The sequence below is a fragment of the Equus caballus genome, chromosome 15 (assembly GCF_041296265.1).
Source record: "Equus caballus isolate H_3958 breed thoroughbred chromosome 15, TB-T2T, whole genome shotgun sequence".
Taxonomy (NCBI): domain Eukaryota; kingdom Metazoa; phylum Chordata; class Mammalia; order Perissodactyla; family Equidae; genus Equus; species Equus caballus.
Genome location: NC_091698.1, coordinates 61,050,411 through 61,070,387, shown reverse-complemented (window position 1 = coordinate 61,070,387; position 19,977 = coordinate 61,050,411). Strand labels below are relative to the sequence as shown.

Genomic DNA, 19,977 nt, shown 5'->3' with positions numbered 1-19,977 from the left:
TGACACGTGTATAATAACATATATCCACCATTTTAGTGTCCTGCAGAATAGCTTCACGGCCCTAAAAATCCTTTGTGCTCTGCCTATTCATCTCTCTGTCCTGTACTTTTCATTTTATAATAAACTGTTATTAGAATTTTATATTGAAAAATATTTTTGATAGAAGTGTTTAATAAGTCTTTAAACGTAATGAAACTACTTTCTTGGTTAATAAAATATTTCAAAAAATTATGTCAATTTAATTATTTTTAGAGCCTCCTTTTACTTTCAGAGGGTCCCAATTTGGATGATAAATTACGTAGTCCCCATAATTATAGTCTACATTTTCTGGGGAGAAAACTGGTCCCCGGAGAGAAAGGGACTCTCCCTCGTGGGTCTGGCCAGTCAGGTGTAGAGCAGGACTGAAGCCCGGGTGCTCTGATGTCTAGCTTTCTACACCAAAGACAAAATGTCCCCTGGGCAGGCAACTCAAATCTCAAAGCCTATCACATCCTTACCCTGTTTAAAGTAGTTATGAAAGTGGGATTGCTTCTGTATTTCTAATTCAGACATGAGAAAATTCTCTATGTAAGTAAATAAATAATGAACCCAGTAAGGAACAGAACAGATCACAGGAAGTCTGAGAGATAAAACTCAGGCAGGCAAGTGAAGACCTGCCCGGAGAGGATGAAATACTAGGGAGGTAGAAGATTGGATTTAAAAGGAGTACAATGCTCTTAGGGAAGATTTCGTAAGTTGTTAAGACCTTCCGTAAATTGAATAAGATCTTCACTGACAAATGTTTGATGGTATTTTGAGATTTAAATTAGAGTGTCATTTGCATATTTCTGAGCATGGTACGTCTGTTTATCCAGCAGAATGAGTCTAGGTTCTCATCAAATACATACTAAACTTGCCTAATATGAATTAACCATTCTGTTGTATCGCTCACATATAATTTTAATACAGTGTTGACATCCTCAAGATTGAAGTGATTATTAACTTCTCCATAGCACATCAGAAGGAAATTGTTTCAAAGAGGGTTAGGTTTTCATAAAGACTGATTTCTCCTCTTATATTCATTTTAAGAAGTAGTCTTTAAAATATATCTGGCTATAAATACCTACAGTTATCCTGTCAGACAGGAAAGAGTGATCACTCTTGCAAAATATATCCCAAGGGATGGAGCAACGACCAACATGCAAGGAAGTGGTAAATAACCCCGAATGGTGTGTGGAATTGATCCTGGTGAAAGGGGCTTTACTTTAGGTATTTTCTTTTATTTGTAAATGATGTGAAAATAAGCTTTTGTTTTACTTACTTATTTTTGTCAGGCCTCTCTATCCGGAGTGTGTGCTGGAAAGCAGACCGCCTTTTAGCAGGGACCCAGGACAGTGAGATATTTGAAGTGATCGTGCGAGAACGAGACAAGCCGATGCTGATCCTGCAAGGCCACTGTGAGGGGGAACTCTGGGCTCTGGCCCTGCACCCCAAGAAGCCACTGGCTGTGACAGGCAGTGATGACCGCTCTGTCAGGTGAGGCCCCAGCAGTGGCCATTGTCACCTCACTGACTTCCTTGACATAACAGATTTATTTTGACCACATTTGGCTGTTACTTAACAGAAGGATAAACTGCAGTGCAGACCCAGATAATTTCCAAATGGAATGTTAGGACATTTAGCTCAAAACACGTTGACTTCTTGGCATTTTATTGTTGTTCTCTTTCTTTGGCTCCATCTTAAGTCGTGAAAATGTTCTTAGAAGTGAAAATACACTACTACGGGTTAGATTGGCTTCCCTTTCTCTTTCAGTTGAAGATGTGAGCTAGCCCTACTCATCTGCGATAAGATGGTATTTCACCCTGGTACCTTGGTTATCTGCACAGAGATTTCACAGTTTAGTCCAGGCACTCATTCATCACCATAGAACTTAAATTCTGCTTTTCAAAGTTGTCTTCAGCATATGAGTAAATAATTCTTTCTTTGTAAATTCTCAGATGGAATTTTGAACGTTGTCCTCAAATCAAAGGAAAGTGCTGGCTGCTGAGAAAATATGCGATTTTATTAGGGCCTAAAGGATTATTGCCATGGAACTTTTGTTATTCCTTAGAGCCTGCCATTGCGTAAAATGAGCAAAATGAGTATGCTTCCAGTATTCTTGTGACTGTTGAAGGGCCGAACATATGATTTGAAAGTGAGATGAAGACTGTAACACTAATTTCAGTATTTTCGTATTTATTCCTGAGCTTTAAATGTGCTCAACAACAAACAGGCCAGAAAGAGGGTGAGTGGCGGTGAGAGAAAGAGACTGATTGTTACTCGATGGATTGATTACTGCCTCTGGGTTTTAAAAGCTAAAATAGAACATTGTAAACTGGAGTAAAGGCTACTGTTTCCCCCTTGCCCTTATTCTGTATGTTTGTGAATCGGATCAAGATACAATCTTTATGCTCACTGGTAAGGTATAAATCCAAAAATAAATCTGTTTTTCAGTCTACCAAGCATTAAAGCCTCATTGATCTAAAAATCAGTGAAAACTACAGTTGTCTCCTCATGTGACATAGGTGTTTATTTGGCTTACACTTCTCTTTACTCACTTCCTCTTTTTCTCTTCTTTTTCCTTCATTACTCTGAGCTTTCCCTGAACAGAGAACATGCCACCAAGTCATTTAAACCCCTGAGAAACTTGATTCATACCCATCCAGATAGAAATGGTGTCAAGAAGGTCTTTGGCTTTTGTATTTTAGCAACTGTGTTGAGTCTCAGAATTGCAAACATCCCCAAGGAGCCCTGCCTGCCAGAATTTGTCTTATTCTCCTTAACCATTAATTTGGCTAAAATTTTAAATGTAATTTTACGCTGAGTGTTAAAATTTAGGAAGAGTATAAGTCATAGTTTCTTGAGAAAGATTAGGTTAGTGACTTTGTAAAGATAGTACAGTTTATGGAGGAGTGGTTTCTTCATGCTAGTAAAGCAAAGCTTACATTGCTTAAAATAGTAGAAGGCTAAAAACAGCATGAGATTATGAATAATGGACGAGGTGTGGAAAGAATACCATAAGCTTTAGGCTGAACATTGCAGGCTGCCTGAAGGGTCAGTAAACTATTCAGTGTGCACTCTGCACTGTCAGGTGTGGGCCCCATCCCTCCTGATGGCAAAATGCATTTGGAAAAACTGCACCACATGTGACTTCTTGCTTCTCTGTCACAGAACTCTAGTTTCTTGGTCCCCTAGCAGGTACTGTTGTTTGTGTGTTAAGAGAAGACCGTCTTAAAAGTACTAACAGATAGAAGTCAAATACCACAGCTGCGACTAACTTGTAAACCCTTATTTGTATCTTCAAATGTTTAATTTCTGTTCACTCAGTTTGAGGTGCTTGGATTAGGTGTTCTAGGGCTGCTGAAAACTGTGTTAGCTGCACTTGTCCCTTGACCTCTATATCTGCAGCGGTAGCTGTGCTCATTAGCCAGGGGCACTGTGAAGTGTCTGCCCCGACCAAGAGTGAACCTATCAGCAGTGGGGAGCCCAGGGAGCTTGTGAGGAATGACAGCATGTGACTGTGTGCGACCAACTTTGGAACCATCCTGGGTAGGGGTATTGTTCACTCTTTTCCATCTCAGATGCGTTTTCTTTCTAGGGAGACCAACAAATGTATTTCGATGTACGTGTGCTTAAATAAAAGTTACTAGAAGGGTACTCATATATATTTTTTTAAACTAACGATAATAGCATCTAGTAGTACTTCTTATCTTATAAGTGATATTAACAACTATTGGTATAAATAAAGAACAATTTTTAATTTCCAAAGAGAAAAGTAAGATTTTGTGTGAAAAAGTGTTTACAATTTCCTTACTTTATGAATCTTAAAATCTTTGGACATGTTACTGCATTTTGTATTTCTTGCTGGGTATTTTGAAATGTGAAAATCACTCAAAGATGGAATAAACAGCTTCCTAGATTCCTAGACATGCAATGAGGAAGGACACTAGTGTGAAGTTACTGCATCCTTTCTTGTTATTATCACAGAGTGATGACAGGCCTTCCAGCCTTGAGCTGGCTCGTGACTATGAGCAGTTGGTTTTGTTTTCTTCCTTGCTTTGTTCTTAGGCTGTGGAGCCTGGCTGACCATGCCTTGATTGCCCGCTGTAACATGGAGGAAGCAGTTCGCAGCGTCGCTTTCAGCCCCGATGGATCTCAGTTGGCCCTGGGCATGAAGGATGGCTCTTTCATTGTTCTCCGAGTTAGGCATGTACTGATGTTGAAAATGATATTAGAGATGCCCTTTTGTTAAAATTAATTCTGGTCATAATGTATGCCAGGACCTTAGGAAAAATACATTTACCCTTTCAAATAAAAGCACTGGGGATTCACAGTCCCCTATCTGTAATTCTGGAATCCAGGCACTCTGAAGATCTGAAGTTCTTTGGTAACTTATCAGCACAGCCTGATCCAGTGAACTGATGTGAGACTGCTTATAGTCTATTAATCTCTTAGGAGGAATAATCATGTATCATGTGATTTGCTGCAAAAATATTAATGGGTTTAATATGAGGTGCTGCCCTAACTCCTCCTGGGGATGTTACATAATATACTATATGAGAACCTTTCTAAAATCCAATGAATAATGAATTCCTAAGCTCATCTGGTCCCAAGGGTTTTGGATAAGAGATTATGGGCTTGTAGTAAACCAAGAAAAGGGGAACAAAGAAGAAAGCAGCCTCCAACAGCACCAGATTTTTAGAAGTGAGCTTGAATAAAAGATTTCTTCCACCTATAATTGACAGTAAAATGGAATACTGTATATTTATTAACATCCTATATAATTTTTACTGGACAAAAATTATGACCCACCCATATAATTCCTCTGAACACATTAGTTGTTCTTTTGGCTTACACATTTTGTGATTACAGAAACGGAATGCAGCTGTAAATTAGATACCGCATGTTTTGTACATAGAACATTCTTTCTAGCTGTGAAAAATGCTCTTGGCATGGTTTATTATACTAAATTCTCATTATCAGCCACACGTAACTTATTACCAAAGTGGTGGGCAACGTTTTCTTCCTCTGCTTCATGATGAGCAAAAATATAGCTAATTACCAGATTTTCTTTTGGATGGATTTCCCAAGCCAACAAAAAAATCCCCTCACACCTCTTTTATGACATTATAGTAAAGTATAATGCTGTTAATAAATGATAGCAGATGTGGGGAATTATTATGTGGAAGCAAATATTTGGCATTATTTATGCATTCAGTCTGTTTTGGAATTAATCAAGGCATCCTTCCTGGCTTTGGGGACCTACTGGTCATAATCCTGTCTCATAGTTGTAGAAAAACTCCTCAGCGAGCTTTCAAATGAGGGCAGAAATTCTAACCGGAATCTCATCAGAAAGGATACAAAATATTCCCAGTGAGTTATTGTATGCATTGTTGACCTTTCATAGTGAAAGTTAAATAATTTCACAAAAATTTAATATTAAAAAAGTATTTAAAAGTCCTCTTCTGCCTTTTGGACTTGCTCTTTTTTCAGCAATAAGCTTAACAGTCACTGGTTTCTTGTTCTTAAAGTATACAAAAGATGGTTTGATTTTATGCTAACCCTGACATATTTTACCTGTCTCTATGATATATTTTTAAGACAATTTTACAAACTCAATTGTTTTAACAAAAAGTTTTAGAAAAAAATAATATATAATTGAATATGAAAGCAGATATGCATTTCATTAATTTTTTTTGTTTTTACTTTGGAAGCCCAAAATATTATTTAAAGTATTTATTAATTTTTTTCTGAATTGACCATAAACTACATAATATTTTGTATCTTTCCTCAAAAGTTAATCCTGTAATTCCTGTAGGTTTTCTCTCCCTTTCAAAACAATTTTTTCTCTGACGCACACACTTTAAAATATGACTTGAGGTTCCTGTTTCTAGATTTGCTGCTTATCACTTTGCTTTTTATTCTTATAGAGATATGACAGAAGTGGTTCATATCAAAGATCGAAAAGAAGTCATTCATGAAATGAAATTTTCTCCAGATGGTTCTTATCTCGCAGTGGGGTCCAATGATGGCCCGGTAGACGTCTACGCTGTTGCCCAGCGGTATAAGAAAATTGGAGAATGCAACAAGTCCCTTAGTTTCATTACGCACATTGACTGGTCTCTGGATAGTAAATACTTGCAAACTAATGATGGCGCAGGAGAACGACTGTTCTACAAAATGCCGTGTAAGTCACCTCGGCACTGGATGTGTGTGAAAAGCAAAACTGAACCACATGCAGAAAATATCCGAGAATGTCGCTATGATCTCGAGGCAGGGAATGTCTTCTGAAACAAGACCCTCAAATCCACAAACTCTCAAAGTAAAGATTAATACATTGGAGCACGTTAAAATAAAAAATTACTACAACAAAAGAGACCACAAATGAAAAGACAAGGCATAGACTGGGTATAAATACTTGCATTATTATAATAGATAAAGGGTATATACCTAGAATATTTAAAGCATGCCTAAAGATAAGTGAAAGGAAAAATATCCTAGAAAAATACTAAAAGTTTGAGGATCATAGGCCTCATTTACTATGATGGCTTTATGCTCAAATCTGTGTTCTTCATAATTCAGAAGCCCTTATTATGTGATTATTTGGTGAAGTGTGCTAATTGGGATAAAAAAACACAATTTTTAAAATAAACACTATAACTTTTGTAAGAGATTCATCTGACTTATATAATACTCATTTAGTAACATTTAATTTGTAATATTAAAATGTCATAAATAAAAGGCAAGTTTCTGTATTATAATCTTTGATGAAAGGTTTTTTTAAATGTAAGAGGAAAAATTTAATATTTGACATGAATCCTGTCCTCAAATAATTATATTTTATCTTAAAATTTTTATTGAAAAATTACTCTTTACCATAAAATAATATATAACATATAATATAGCGTCAGCTTTTTAAAGAGCCTCTGGCCTATCGGATTCCTCAGTGCCCCGTTACTAGGTGCATATTTCTTTGCTTCTATCTTCTTTGCTCAATATTATTTCGTATATATTTTCCACACATGAAAAAATATGGGTCACACATTTGTCATTTGCGATAACAAAATAACACCGTGCTCAGTGATAATTCATAATTTGCTTTCTCATTTTCCTGTTACTGAGCATTTGGGCTTATTTCCAGTTTCTTTACTGCTGCAGACAGTGCAGCTCCAAATATCTTTGTAAAGGTGGGATTTTGTCTTCTGAGTTACTTCCTTGGACTGTATTCCCCAAAGTGGGAACACGGGGTCAAAGACTCTGTTCCCACTATCAACTCTCTGATTTGATGATATTTGTAATGAATTTTTCTGTAACGCTGTTACATTCCAGAATTTCTGGGTGCCAGTATGATAATACACCAGTATTGTACAGGAGCATCTATTCTCACAGATTCTTTATTTGAAAATATTTATTATGGAGGGGAAAGTATGAGGTAGTACACTTAACTGGCTTGATTTTGAATTTTAAAATTGGGTATGGCTAAATATTTCCCCCAATACTTCTTTATCTGTGTGTTTCTTCCTTTGCTTACTCCCTGGGGACATCCCTCACCAGCTGCTGATAGAAACTGGGTATGTGCCATACATCTGAGAACATACCTAGCAAAATTGTCGGGACTATTTCCCCCAACCAATTACATTTATTTCATCAAAATTTCGTGGATTTTCATTGTCTAACACTTTTCATTTTAAATAAAGTCCATTCTTTTTTTCACTAATTTTTTTGAGGTTGAATTTTAAAAAATTACTTCTACAGTTCCTTGAATTATGAAAGGTCAAAGTTCAGAATAAGCTTTTTGAAAACCTAGCAAAACTTGGTGACTAATTATAATAATATATAATTTAATAAAAGTCTTTTCATCGATAATACAAAGCATCTGTGTCTAAATAATTAAGGCCAAGTAAATGTTAAATAAAGACATTACATTTAGTACAGTGATCATTTTCTTTCTTAATTTTAATGTCTTAAAAGTAATTTAAGACGTTACATTTAGTAGAGTGATCATTTTCTTTCTCTTCTCCGTATGTCTGAGTTTTGAGCATGTATTCTCTTTAAACGCTGCTGAAAAGAAAAATCACCAATTGGGTAAAGAGATTAGAATCTATGGTTTCCTTGGTTTATAGATATTTTAAAACAAAGGTTTTAGATCTCTATAAGAAAAATGCATAAAGTCAGTTAGAATATGCTTTTTATTTAAATATACTGTTAAAATTTATTGATTATTTTCAGCTGGAAAGCCTTTAACAAGTAAAGAAGAAATCAAAGGGGTTCCCTGGGCCTCCTGGACATGTGTGAAAGGTCCAGAAGTGAGTGGAATTTGGCCAAAATACACTGATGTCACTGACATCAACTCAGTGGATGCAAATTACAACAGCTCAGTGTTGGTGTCTGGAGATGATTTCGGACTGGTGAAGTTGTTTAAATTTCCTTGTCTCAAGAAAGGTAAGGCCAAAAGAGATATTTTATTGAGAAAGAGATTTATTCTAGAATGTATGTGCAGTATAATTAAGGCTTATTTTCTTTGTGTCTATTCCTGCGGACTATTCATTTTATCTTTATATTCATTTTTACTCTTTTAACACTTTTAGGTAGAATGTGTTGTTGATGTCATTTACTTTTGACATTCTAAATAGAAGGTTTTGCCAATTTAAGTCAGAATTTTAACAGAGTTATTACTGTTTTGTGATTCATAAGCCTCATGTTTTAAATGTCATATTTTATTTTATTTATATTTATGTAAATAAATATCCATTATTTAAATTATGCATATTACATTAAAATGTTATAATGAAAATTCTTTTCTGCTTCACAGGTAATTGTGATTATACATGGAAAGCAAAGCAAATCCTTTTAGACATACTTAAAATAAAATCTGAAAATGATTGTTCTGGCGATAGTCCAGTTTGTGGACCCCCTGTCATAGCACTAATTTTGCAAACTGGGTTTGCATAAGGTGAAATTTTTGAGAGAGAAGTTTGATTCAAAACAACCTTCTCTGCCCTTACATTTTACTATTTTGTTTGTTTTATTGTTGTTAAAATCCCGTCACTTCAATTTTTGTGGCGCCTTCAGGCTTTGTAGACTGAGACTGAATTAACCACATAATGACCTTGTCCTCTTCTTCCTTCAGAAGTTTAAGCAAGGCCCATACACAGGCTTTTCTGAGACTCCCCACCTGCACCCTGAAAATCTGATTTTAGGAAAATAATCAATAGGGACATGCTGTTGCCTGAAAACACTTTCACTTGAATGACTTTTAGATTAAGCAAGGAAAGGGATTGAAAAATGTAATCAGAAAGTCATTTTCAGCTAACTGGTCATTTTGAAGCAGTGACAATTATGGTACAAAATTGAACATAAAATGCATAGCAAAACCACCATCTCTTACACTTGACAAAATGACCATCAGTTTAAAATGCTCAAGGCACAAAATTACCTCAAAGTGCCTACTTCAAACTCTTCTGTCTTTCCCTAATGGGTCTTTTGAGTAATGGGGCATATCTTGTTAGATTGAGCAATGTACTTGCAGAAGGTAAGTTAGGCAACCCGAAGGTATCTGGGAATTTAGAAGAAACATCGTCAGGGTCAGAAGCAATACCAGTGATCTGAGTGTCAGGGTCTGGGAATAAAGTTAACTCAATGAGAGTTGGTATTTCCTGTGTATCACCAAGCCTTGTAGGGTGGACTTGGGTCTGGAAAATAGCAGTGGAAATGTCTATCTTTGGTTTGTTTATTAGAATGGAGGGCGAGGGAGGTGGTGAGTAGGGCTGTTTGTCAAAATGAGACACCCTTATATGTAAAACAACCCTGAGGATGGTGGCACACGGGAGACATCTGCATGAACAAGGAGAGGTTGACAGCCAGAGTGACAGTATGGTGAGAGTAATAATTCCACCTCAACGATCTGCAAAAGTGTCCATGTCTTCATAGCAAACGGGCTTGTTCTAATTTTCTTGACCTGTGGTTTATAAATCTTGCAAATTGCCTCAGAGACATTCAGGCTTTTGTGGCCTTTTTGTGCCAAAGCTACTGGTGCGGAAGTTAATACAAGAATGTTGTTGATGGGAATGGTAACAGTTGGTGCAACTCGTCTCCTTATAACCCGGGGTAACAGTGACAAGTATTCTCCCCAACTTTTGAACCTGTAAAAAGCCTAACATAAGCAGGGGCTGAAGACTATTGAGAAAGTGTGGAGACTGAGCAAACATTATAGTTTTCCCTTGTGATTAAATAAAACTCACAATCAAGTTAATCGACACATTTATGATTGCATGTGTGTAGTATTCTGTTGCACAATAATTAGACATATGTTCTGCAGTTAACAAAAATGACTAGAACTGGTATTATTTTTACATAACCAAACCAATTTATTTTTTTCTTTAGTTTTTACAGTTTTCAAATCTTAAAATAATTAGAATCAATGCTGATAATTTTCCCTGATGTCACTTAGACTGCTTCCTATTTGATCATCACCCCACAGACACTGACATGAGGTAAAATCTAAAACCTTGCTCACTAACGTTTGCTGTCATGACACCCTTGGCAACTATCCCTGCTCCAAGAGGAGGCTCCAGGCTGAGGATCTCCATGTTTTATTTGTGTTCTGTCATCTCAATAATTCTTCTCACACACACCCCCCACCCCACACACACAGTCCTTGAACAACTACCTCCCATGACAGGTGACTTGATATTGTAAGACTTGAGTTGCAGGAACTCTGGACGTTGGAGGGGAAAGTGTTGGCCTTCGGTAGAGCTTGGATGAGCTTGATGCAGTGCAGTAACAGAAAGGTCAGTGTGATGAATGAGGGGAGAGTTGTGCACTGTGAGGCTGGAGAGGGCAGTGGGGCCATGTTGTGAAGGGTCTGGTAGCCACTGTTAGAAATTTGGGTGTTATTCTAGGTGCAGTGGAGAACTATTGAGGGTTTAAAATGGAGGAGTGACATGACCAATTTAAGTTTTTAAAAGACCACTTTGATATTGTGTAGGATGGATTAGGGAAGGGGAGGCTTCAAGGAGAGAGATTATTGCAAGTGTCCAGGTGAGAGACGATGTGGCTTGGATAAAGGTGTTAGGGACAGATGCGAAGACAGGTGGTTGAGATTAAAAACTAGTGTCAAGATAGAGCTGAAGATCTTGCTGATGGATTGGATGTGGAAATAGAGGGAAAAAGAGGAATCGAGGATGACTTCTACTTTTGGGCTTGAGCAAGGGGGTGGATGGTGGCACCATTTATAGAGATAGGAAAATGAGGAAGGAAAAGTTTTTGTCTGTGTGTGTGTGTGTTTTATGGAGAAAAGAAGGTAAGATGGGAAGGGAAACTCCTTGGTCTGTTTTGTCCGTGATAAGTTTGAGGCACCTATTAGACGTCAGGTGGACCTGGCACACAGGCTGACAGCAGTCCAGGGAGAGTTCAGGGCTGGAGGTGAATGTTTGGCAGTCGAGGGCATATCAACAGTATTTAAAGCCATGGGAGAAAGGGTCAGTAGAGAGGAGATGAGGGCTGAGGCCTGAGCCTTCCTTGTGGTTCATAGAACAAAGGGTAGCCTTGTGAGGTCACTCAGTGTTCTAAGGAAAGCCTTGGAAGAGATGGATGTGGCCTCCATTTATTCAATATTTGTTAAGTGCTATTCTAGAGGCTGGAGATACATCAATGAATAAAACAAGCACAAATCCCCACCCCCATTGAACTTTTGTTCTGCTGAGGGCACATAGTCGATAAACACATCTGGTGGAGAAACGTGCTATGAAGAAAAATAAAGCAAACAGTGGGAGTAGAGAGTGCTCAGGTGGGGTGGTGTAGTGTTGTTATTTTAAATAGGGTGGTCAAAGAGGGGGCTCACTGATGTGGTTTCATTTCACTAGACACCTCAAGGAGGGGAGGGAACCAGCCGTTCAGATATCGAGGGAAAGAGCATTCCTGACAGAGGGAATAGCAAGTGCAAAGGCCTAGAGACAGAGAGTGCCTGGCATGCCTGAGGAGTAGCAGAGAGGCCAGTGTGCCTAGAGCAGAGGGAAGGAGGGGGAGAGAGGACAGCAAAAGATCGAAGAGATAAGGCCTAAATATTAATGACACTAATGCTTTGCAGGTTCTAATTCCAGCCAGCCAAGGGTGTATTAGTTATCTATTGCCATTAACAAATCCCCCCTCTAAAAATTTTACAGCTTAAATCAATAAACATTTGTTATCTCACGGTTTTGGGGGTCAGGGATTCAGGAGCAGCTTAGCTGTATGATTCTAGCTCAAGGTCTCTCATGACGTGTCAGCCGTCTGATGGCTAGACCGAGGCCGGGGATCCACTTCCAAGACGCCTCACTCACCTAGCTCTTGGCAGGAGGCCTCAATTCCTTTCCATGTGAGCCTCTCCATAGACTGCTTGAGTGTCCTTGCCTAGTACCTAGTACCTAGAGACCTAAAGAGGAGAGCATGGAGGAATCTGCAGTGCTTTGTATGACATCCTTTTTTTTAAAAAAAAATTTTTGAGTTAATGATAGGTTACAGTCTTGTGGAATTTCAGTTCTACGTTATTGTTTGTCAGTCGTGTTGTAGGTGCACCCCTTCACCCTTTGTGCCCAGCCCCCACCCCACCTTTCCCCTGGTAGCCACTAATCTGTTCTGTTTGTCTACATTTTTAACTTCCTCATATGAGTTGAGTCATACAGAGATTGTCCTTCTCTATCTGGCTTATTTCACTTAACATAATTCCCTCAAGGTCCATCCATTTTGTTGCAAATGGGACGATTTTGTTCTTTCTTACTGCTGAGTAGTATTCCATTGTATATATATACCACATCTTCTTTATCCAATCATCTGTTGCTGGGCACTTAGGTTGCTTCCACGTCTTGGCTATTGTAAATAATGCTGCAATGAACATTGGGGTGCATAGGACTTTTGGAATTGCTGACTTCAAGCTCTTTGGATAGATACCCAGTAGTGGGTTAGATGGGTCATATGGTAGTTCTGTTTTTAATTTTTTGAGGAATCTCCATACTGTTTTCCATAGTGGCTGCATCAGTTTGCATTCCCACCAGCAGTGTATGAGGGTTCCTTTTTCTCCACAACCTCTCCAACATTTGTTACTATTTGTTTTAGTTATTTTTGTCATTCTAATGGGTGTAAGGTGATATCTTAGTGTAGTTTTGATTTGCATTTCCCTGATGGTCAGCAGTGATGAACATCTTTTCATGTGCCTATTGGCCATCCATATATCTTCTTTCGAGAAATGTTTGTTCATGTCTCCTGGCCCATTTTTTGATTGGGTTGTTTGATTTTTTGTTGTTGAGTTGTGTGAGTTCTTTATATATTATGGATATTAAGCCTTTGTCAGACGTATGACTTGCAAATATTTTTTCCCAGTTAGTGGGTTGCGTTTTTGTTTCAATCCTGTTTTCCTTTGCCTTGAAGAAGCTCTTTAGTCTGAGGAAGTCCCATTTGTTTATTCTTTGTATTGTTTCCCTTCTCTGAGAAGACATGGTGTCTGAAAAGATCCTTTTAATACTGGTGTCAAAGAGTGTACTGCCTACATTTTCTTCTAGAAACCTTATGGTTTCAGGTCTCACCTTTAGCTCTTTGATCCATTTTGAGTTTATTTTGGTGAATGGTGAGAAAGAATGGTCAATTTTCCTTCCTTTACATGTGGCTTTCCAGTTTTCCCAGCACCATTTGTTGAAAAGACTTTCTTTTCTCCATTATATGCCCTCAGCTCCATTGTCGAAGATTAGCTGTCCATAGATGTGTGGTTTTATTTCTGGTCTTTCAACTCTATTCCATTGATCTGTGCACCTGTTTTTGTACCAGTACCATGCTGTTTTGATCACTGTAGCTTTGTAGTATGTTTTGAAGTCAGGGATTGTGATGCCTCCCGTTTTGTTCTTTTTTCTCAGGATTGCTTTAGAAATTCGAGGTCTTTTGTTGCCCCATATGAATTTTAGGATTCTTTGTTCTAATTCTGTAAAGAATGTCATTGGGTTTCTGATTGGGATGGCACTGAATCTGTAAATTGCTTTAGGTAGAACGGACATTTTAACTATGTTTATTCTTCCAATCCATGTGCAGCAAATGTCTTTCCATCTCTTTATGTCGTCATCCATTTCTTGCAGAAAGGCCTTGTAATTTTTGTTGTATAGGTCTTTCACTTCCTTAGTTAAATTCACCCCGAGGTATTTTATTCTTTTTGTAGTGATTGTGAATGGTATTGTGTTCTTGAGTTCTTTTGCTGTTAGTTCATTATTAGAGTACAGAAATGCTACTGATTTATGTAAATTGACTTTATACCCTGCAACTTTGCTGTAGTTATTGATTACTTCTAATAATTTTCCAATGGATTCTTTGGGGTTTTCTATATATAAGATCATGTCATCTGCAAACAGCGAGAGTTTCACTTCTTCCCTCCCTATTTGGATTCCTTTTATTCCTTTTTCTTGCCTGATTGCTCTGGCCAGGACCTCCAGTACTATGTTAAATAAGAGTGGTGATAGAGGGCATCCTTGTCTCATTCCTGTTTTCATGGGGATGGCGCTCAGTGTTTGCCCATTGAGTATGATGTTGTCTGTGGGTTTGTCATATATGGCCTTTATTATGTTGAGGTAGTTCCCTTCTATCCCCATTTTGTTCAGAGTTTTTATCATAAATGGCTGTTGGATCTTGTCAAATGCTTTCTCTGCATCTATTGAGATGATCATGTCGTTTTTATTCCTCACTTTGTTGATATGGTGTATCACGTTGATTGATTTGTGGATGTTGAACCATCCCTGTGTGTATGACATCCTCTTGAACGCCAGACACCTTCACTTTTGCCATATTCTATTTTTTTTATTTGTATCAAAGAACTTCTGGATGTATTCTTTTTCTTTTCTTTTTCCCCAGCTTTATCAAGACACAATTGGCAAATAACGTGTAAGTTTAAGGTGTACAATGTGACGATTACATATGTGTATATATTGTGAAATGATTACTACTTTAAGGTTAGTTAACACATCCATCACCTCACTTAGTTACTTTTTAATTTTTTTTTGTGGTGAGAACATTAAAATCTATTCTCTTAGCAAATTTCAAGTATACAATACAGTATTGTTAACAATAGTCACCATGCTGTACCTTAGGTCCCCAGAACTTATTCATCTTATAACTGAGAGTGTACCCTTTGACCAACATCTCCCCATTTCCCCCATCCAAGGCCCCTAGTAACCACATATCTCTCTGTTTCTATGAGCTCAACTTTTTTAGAATTGTGGGCATATTTTTAAACCACTACAAGGAGACAGGTTAAATGATGTCTGAGGAGGGTATGAGAGGTCAGGCAGCAAGGGACAGCCCAACAAGATGTATAGAGATATGAGAAGAATGTACTTTGCTCCCCAGTTATTGAATTATCAGCCAGCATTTCCAACTGATCTTAGTTGGAATCTGTTTGACTTTATCAAATTACCAAAACTGATTTACACAACTCTTTGAAATAGGCAGGGTTGCTTTTGAGACCCAAGACCTTCCTCTCCCCTCTGGGGCAGCATGCCCCTAGTCTTTTTTGGAGGCCCTGATATAATAGGACCTCACCTGATATAATAGGACCTCACCTCATGGTCAGAACATGCTCTCAGGAAAGGGACCTGTAGCAGTCATTTTCACCTTCATGTAAATTGAAATCATTACCTCTCCAATTGCGTTTTAAATTTTAAACATGTGATAGTTGAACAGATGGGCTTTTTCCCCATTAAAGAGATTTCATTTAGAGGGACTGTAATAGGTAGAAGTGTTTCTCAAGGAAAGATGGGGTGCTTGTTGGCCCCTGAAATCTCCCGTAGTCTTTGGGGTACTAGGCCTCCACATGATCCGACGGACCCTGTTTATTTCCAGGAGCGCCTTTATGCCTCTGCGCCCTGACCGGACACTGGAGACCTTACTGCAGCAGTTCAACTACAAATATAAGTTCAAATAGCTTTTCTGTTGCTTTCCTTACCTGCAGATGGTGTTTACTGAGTAAAGCAATCAATTTAAGATAAAAAAAATTTTATTCTCCCAATGCTACATCTGTCTGACCCCAAACAATAATTTGACTTTTTTTTTCCACAGAAGGATTTTCTGTTTCCCAATTGCAAAGGACTGCCTGTTTTATCTTGTATTTAAATAAGAATTTATAAGAGATTCATTCTTTAGCATTTGTTTTCAGAATCAGTGAAGCAGTAGGCGTTATTTGGAACAGGTTCAAATGTGTCTTTAACCACAGGGCTTAAAATTTAAGACCCATTTTTAGGTTACTTCATACTGAAATAACTGAGGTGCCTTTTGGAACACTTGCTTAATATGATGTGTAAGACTGAAAATTAGTTTCTAATATATTTAAAGATTTTACTCTTCAAGTGACTAGGAATATAATTTTTAACCAGTAAATTCTATTTTTTGCATAACTAATCTTCTCCTCAAAAATATCTTTTCAGGAGCCAAATTTAGAAAGTATGTGGGCCATTCTGCACATGTCACAAACGTCCGATGGTCTCATGACTTTCAGTGGGTGTTGAGCACAGGAGGGGCTGACCACTCGCTTTTCCAGTGGAGATTTATTCCAGAAGGTGTCAGCAACGGCCTGCTGGAAACTGCACCCCAGGGTAAAATTAATAGTAATTTTCCAACACCTGTTTATTTTTCAACAAAAATTTCAAAGGATGTTCTAACATTTCTTCTGGAGGTAGAGTTAAAGCAATTTTGAAAAATTCATTCCAATAATAAATTTTAAAGTTACAAAAAAAGAAGAGAAAAAACTTTTGAGATGAATATGGGTCAATTGGATAATTTCCTTCAAAGGATTTTGCTTATGCCCAAAGCAAGTTGAAGGTCTAAGGTTTACATGAAGAATTAACCTTGAGGGTCTGGCCTGGTGGTGTAGTGGTTAAGTTCACACGCTCCACTTTGGTGGCCTGGAGTTCATGCACAGCTCATCAAGCCATGCTGTGGCAGCATCCCATATAAAATAGAGGAAGATTGGCATAGATGTTAGCTCAGCAACAATGTTCCTCAAGCAAAAAGAGGAAGACTGGCGACAGATATTAGCTCAGGGCCACTCTTCCTTACAAAAGAAAAAAGAAAAAGAATTAACCTTAGAAGATAACAGGAATGTGTACATTTTGACCTCCTTAGAACGATTGTCATGGGCAGTGGGTCTGCTTGGTCAGGCTGTGGATGACAGGGTAACCTTTGGAATAGAAGTTGCCTCCAGAGTGGAGTTCAAGGAATGGTCCATGATTGGGGCCAGTGTGTTCCAGTTCAATGGAGGTGTAGTTTTTTTATTTACTGTGATGTCAGAAGGAATGATTAGGAAATAAAATGAAAAACTATGAGGAAATGGTTTTATTGGGAGGGGTTCTGCAGAGGTTTTGACCATGGCGATTACTGGTACTTTGTGGGCATGTTGAAAGGCTAAAGAGGGATCTTTCCTGAACTAAGTGGCTGAATCCCTTTGTGCCCCAGCCTTCTTCTTGGTAAAATCTGCCCTTTTTTCTTTGCCCTTTTCCAGCAAGATTTAAAACTCAAAGATCTATTATCTAATAGAAATGTGGAAATGAGTTCAGTCTCCTTGGGGGGAAGTTGTCCTCATCTGTTAATACTCCTGAAAGGGAGTCAGGGGTGTGCTGAACTTAACCCAAAGATGAAAGGGAAAAAAAGACATTTTAAGAATCTACATTAAATGACAACTGTGGTATAGTTATTTTTTATTTACTTTGACAGAATAGAAGAAAGAAAATATTTTATATAAAATTTTTAGCTATTTAGAGTCTCAGAACTTTTGCTTGTTTCTTGTGGGTTGTGTTTCTGCAGAAGGTGGCACTGATTCCTACAGTGAAGAATCTGACTCAGATTTATCCGATGTGCCAGAGTTGGACTCTGATATTGAGCAAGAAACTCAAATCAATTATGATCGCCAGGTCAGTACACAGGGAGCAATGTAGGTGCCTCAGAACTCAGAAATCTTGATCTCCTTGGGTTTGGACATTGCGCTAAAAAAGGCTGGTACTTAGGCAGGGGAGAATCAAGACAGGGATGAGGAAAATTGCCTACTTCTTGTCTTTAGATACAGGTTAAAAATCAGGCATTTACCTGATCATATCATTAAAATTTTTTTTATTGGAAAGTGGTAGCAAAGTTTCAAAACTAAACCCTTGAGAGTCGGGGTTTTCTGCTTCCCTCGCACCAATAATTTAAAAATATTTTTTTGCATAAAAATATGCAGGTTAAGCTACAGGACTTTTCATTCTCTTAGCAGATCATTAAAGCATGTGTTTTCTTTACAGAATAGGTTACCTCAGAGCCATGGTAGTTTGCAAGTGAGCTGTTATCCAGGTTTCCCTCTTAATTTATGGAGACCATTATCCTTTTGATTAAAGTAAAAGCCCATTATCTCCCTAGTCGGAAATCATCTCTGGTACAAAAGTTGGGCAGTTACATCCAAATTGGGTTCTGTTTTTTTGAAAGTAGACGTTTCATTTTAGCGCTAAATAGTGAGTATTAAAGAAAGCAATCCTTCAAAGGAGTCGGGACACATATGGCCTTTTTATGGTGATAACCATAGGGATTCTCTTCTCTTTCTTCTTATTTAACAAGGGTATATGAAGCGGGTTCTGTACATGAACATGGAGTGAATAAGATTCCAGACACAGCACCTGTCAGAGTTCCCCGTGGAGACTTACCATGTAGACCTAGGGCAGCTGCCCTGTATCGAGTGTCTCTGTGGGGCCAGATCCTGTGCTTTATCTGCACCAGATCCAAGCCCACAATAACCTGGAGAGGTTAAGTAATTTGCCCATGTCCATATTGCCCGTAGTGTCAGGATACGAATGTGGATCTGGGCTTCGTTCCAAAGTGCACATTCTATGTACTGCTTGGCTCTGCCTCTACAGAGGCAATGAATTTACTGCCCGCACTGAATTTACTGCTTTTCAGATGACATTTTTTTTAGCTCATAATCATTACTCATTGATTCAGTGTTTGAAAAGTTAGATTAGTACAAAGGCAGTCGAACTGATGGACCAAACCGATGGTTTGGGTCAACTTCAGGACTAAATCAGTTTGACAGTATGTTGATAGAATGTATTATGCAATAAAACTACTAAATAAAGATAAGGATTTGAAAGGAAATTGTTAATGTGGAAATACCACATAAACACTAAATAATATTATACCCTGATATCAAGGGGAAATGGAATTTAAGCAAAATGAACATAAAATCTAGGGAAAAAAGAAAAGCAGTTTTCTTTAGTGGGGAAGTTTTTATTTAATAAAATGATACTAGTAAAAGAATAAAAAGGCATGACTGTATTGAAATCTTTGCCTAGGATTTATATATTTTTCCTGACATCTTACTTTCCAAAGCTTTCACCTATATTATTTAATTGACATTCACAATATTTCTGAGAAGGGATTTTTATTCTGTTCTCCATGGGTCTCTGAGACCCACAGACGTTATAATACTTGTTCAAATAAGCAGTAGAAATGCAAGGACTAGAATTCAGTGTTCTAAAGTGATGGATGAACTATTAAAAACATCATGAAGTCAGATGAATAGTTATCTTTAGATTTTAAAAGCTTAATTCATTGCATCTCTAATAGACAAAACAGTAATGAGATGTCTTCTGACTTCCTTTTTAAATAAGATTTTTGGTCAGTCCTAAGCAGGGACTTTATTATAATAATATCTCATTATTTTTTTAGTAATATAGTTTGATCAAGTGAAAACTTTCCTTTATGAAGATGAGAAGTTATTAATAGATTGTATTTCGTTTTTAATGTGTCAAATTGTATCTCTTGGTAGTAGGACATAAATACATGGTAGACAAAGATTGATTTTTATGGACATTTAAATTAAATTGTAGAAAATGTTCTCTCAGCAGCGCATTTTAGATCTCAGGTTAGACCAAGAGCCTTGCTTTCTATCTCAGAGTCTGATCTGTCAAGATGCATGAGGGCATGAAA

The 19,977-nt window shown here is 37.7% G+C and overlaps 1 protein-coding gene across 5 annotated transcripts in view; it reads left to right on the top strand.

Moving 5' to 3' along the window:
• Positions 1-19,977, top strand: part of EML6 (EMAP like 6) — a 279,682-nt gene that overhangs the window by 132,337 nt on the left and 127,368 nt on the right. For all 5 annotated transcript variants that reach the window (XR_011426055.1, XR_011426056.1, XM_023619097.2 and 2 more), the window contains exons 7-12: positions 1,314-1,515; positions 4,087-4,224; positions 5,949-6,205; positions 8,248-8,460; positions 16,452-16,619; positions 17,827-17,933. Coding sequence is in view for 3 of the 5 variants with exons in the window: in XM_023619097.2 (XP_023474865.1) it covers positions 1,314-1,515; positions 4,087-4,224; positions 5,949-6,205; positions 8,248-8,460; positions 16,452-16,619; positions 17,827-17,933 (1,085 nt within the window). In the remaining 2 variants the exon portion in view is untranslated. The remainder of the gene's footprint in view (positions 1-1,313; positions 1,516-4,086; positions 4,225-5,948; positions 6,206-8,247; positions 8,461-16,451; positions 16,620-17,826; positions 17,934-19,977) is intronic.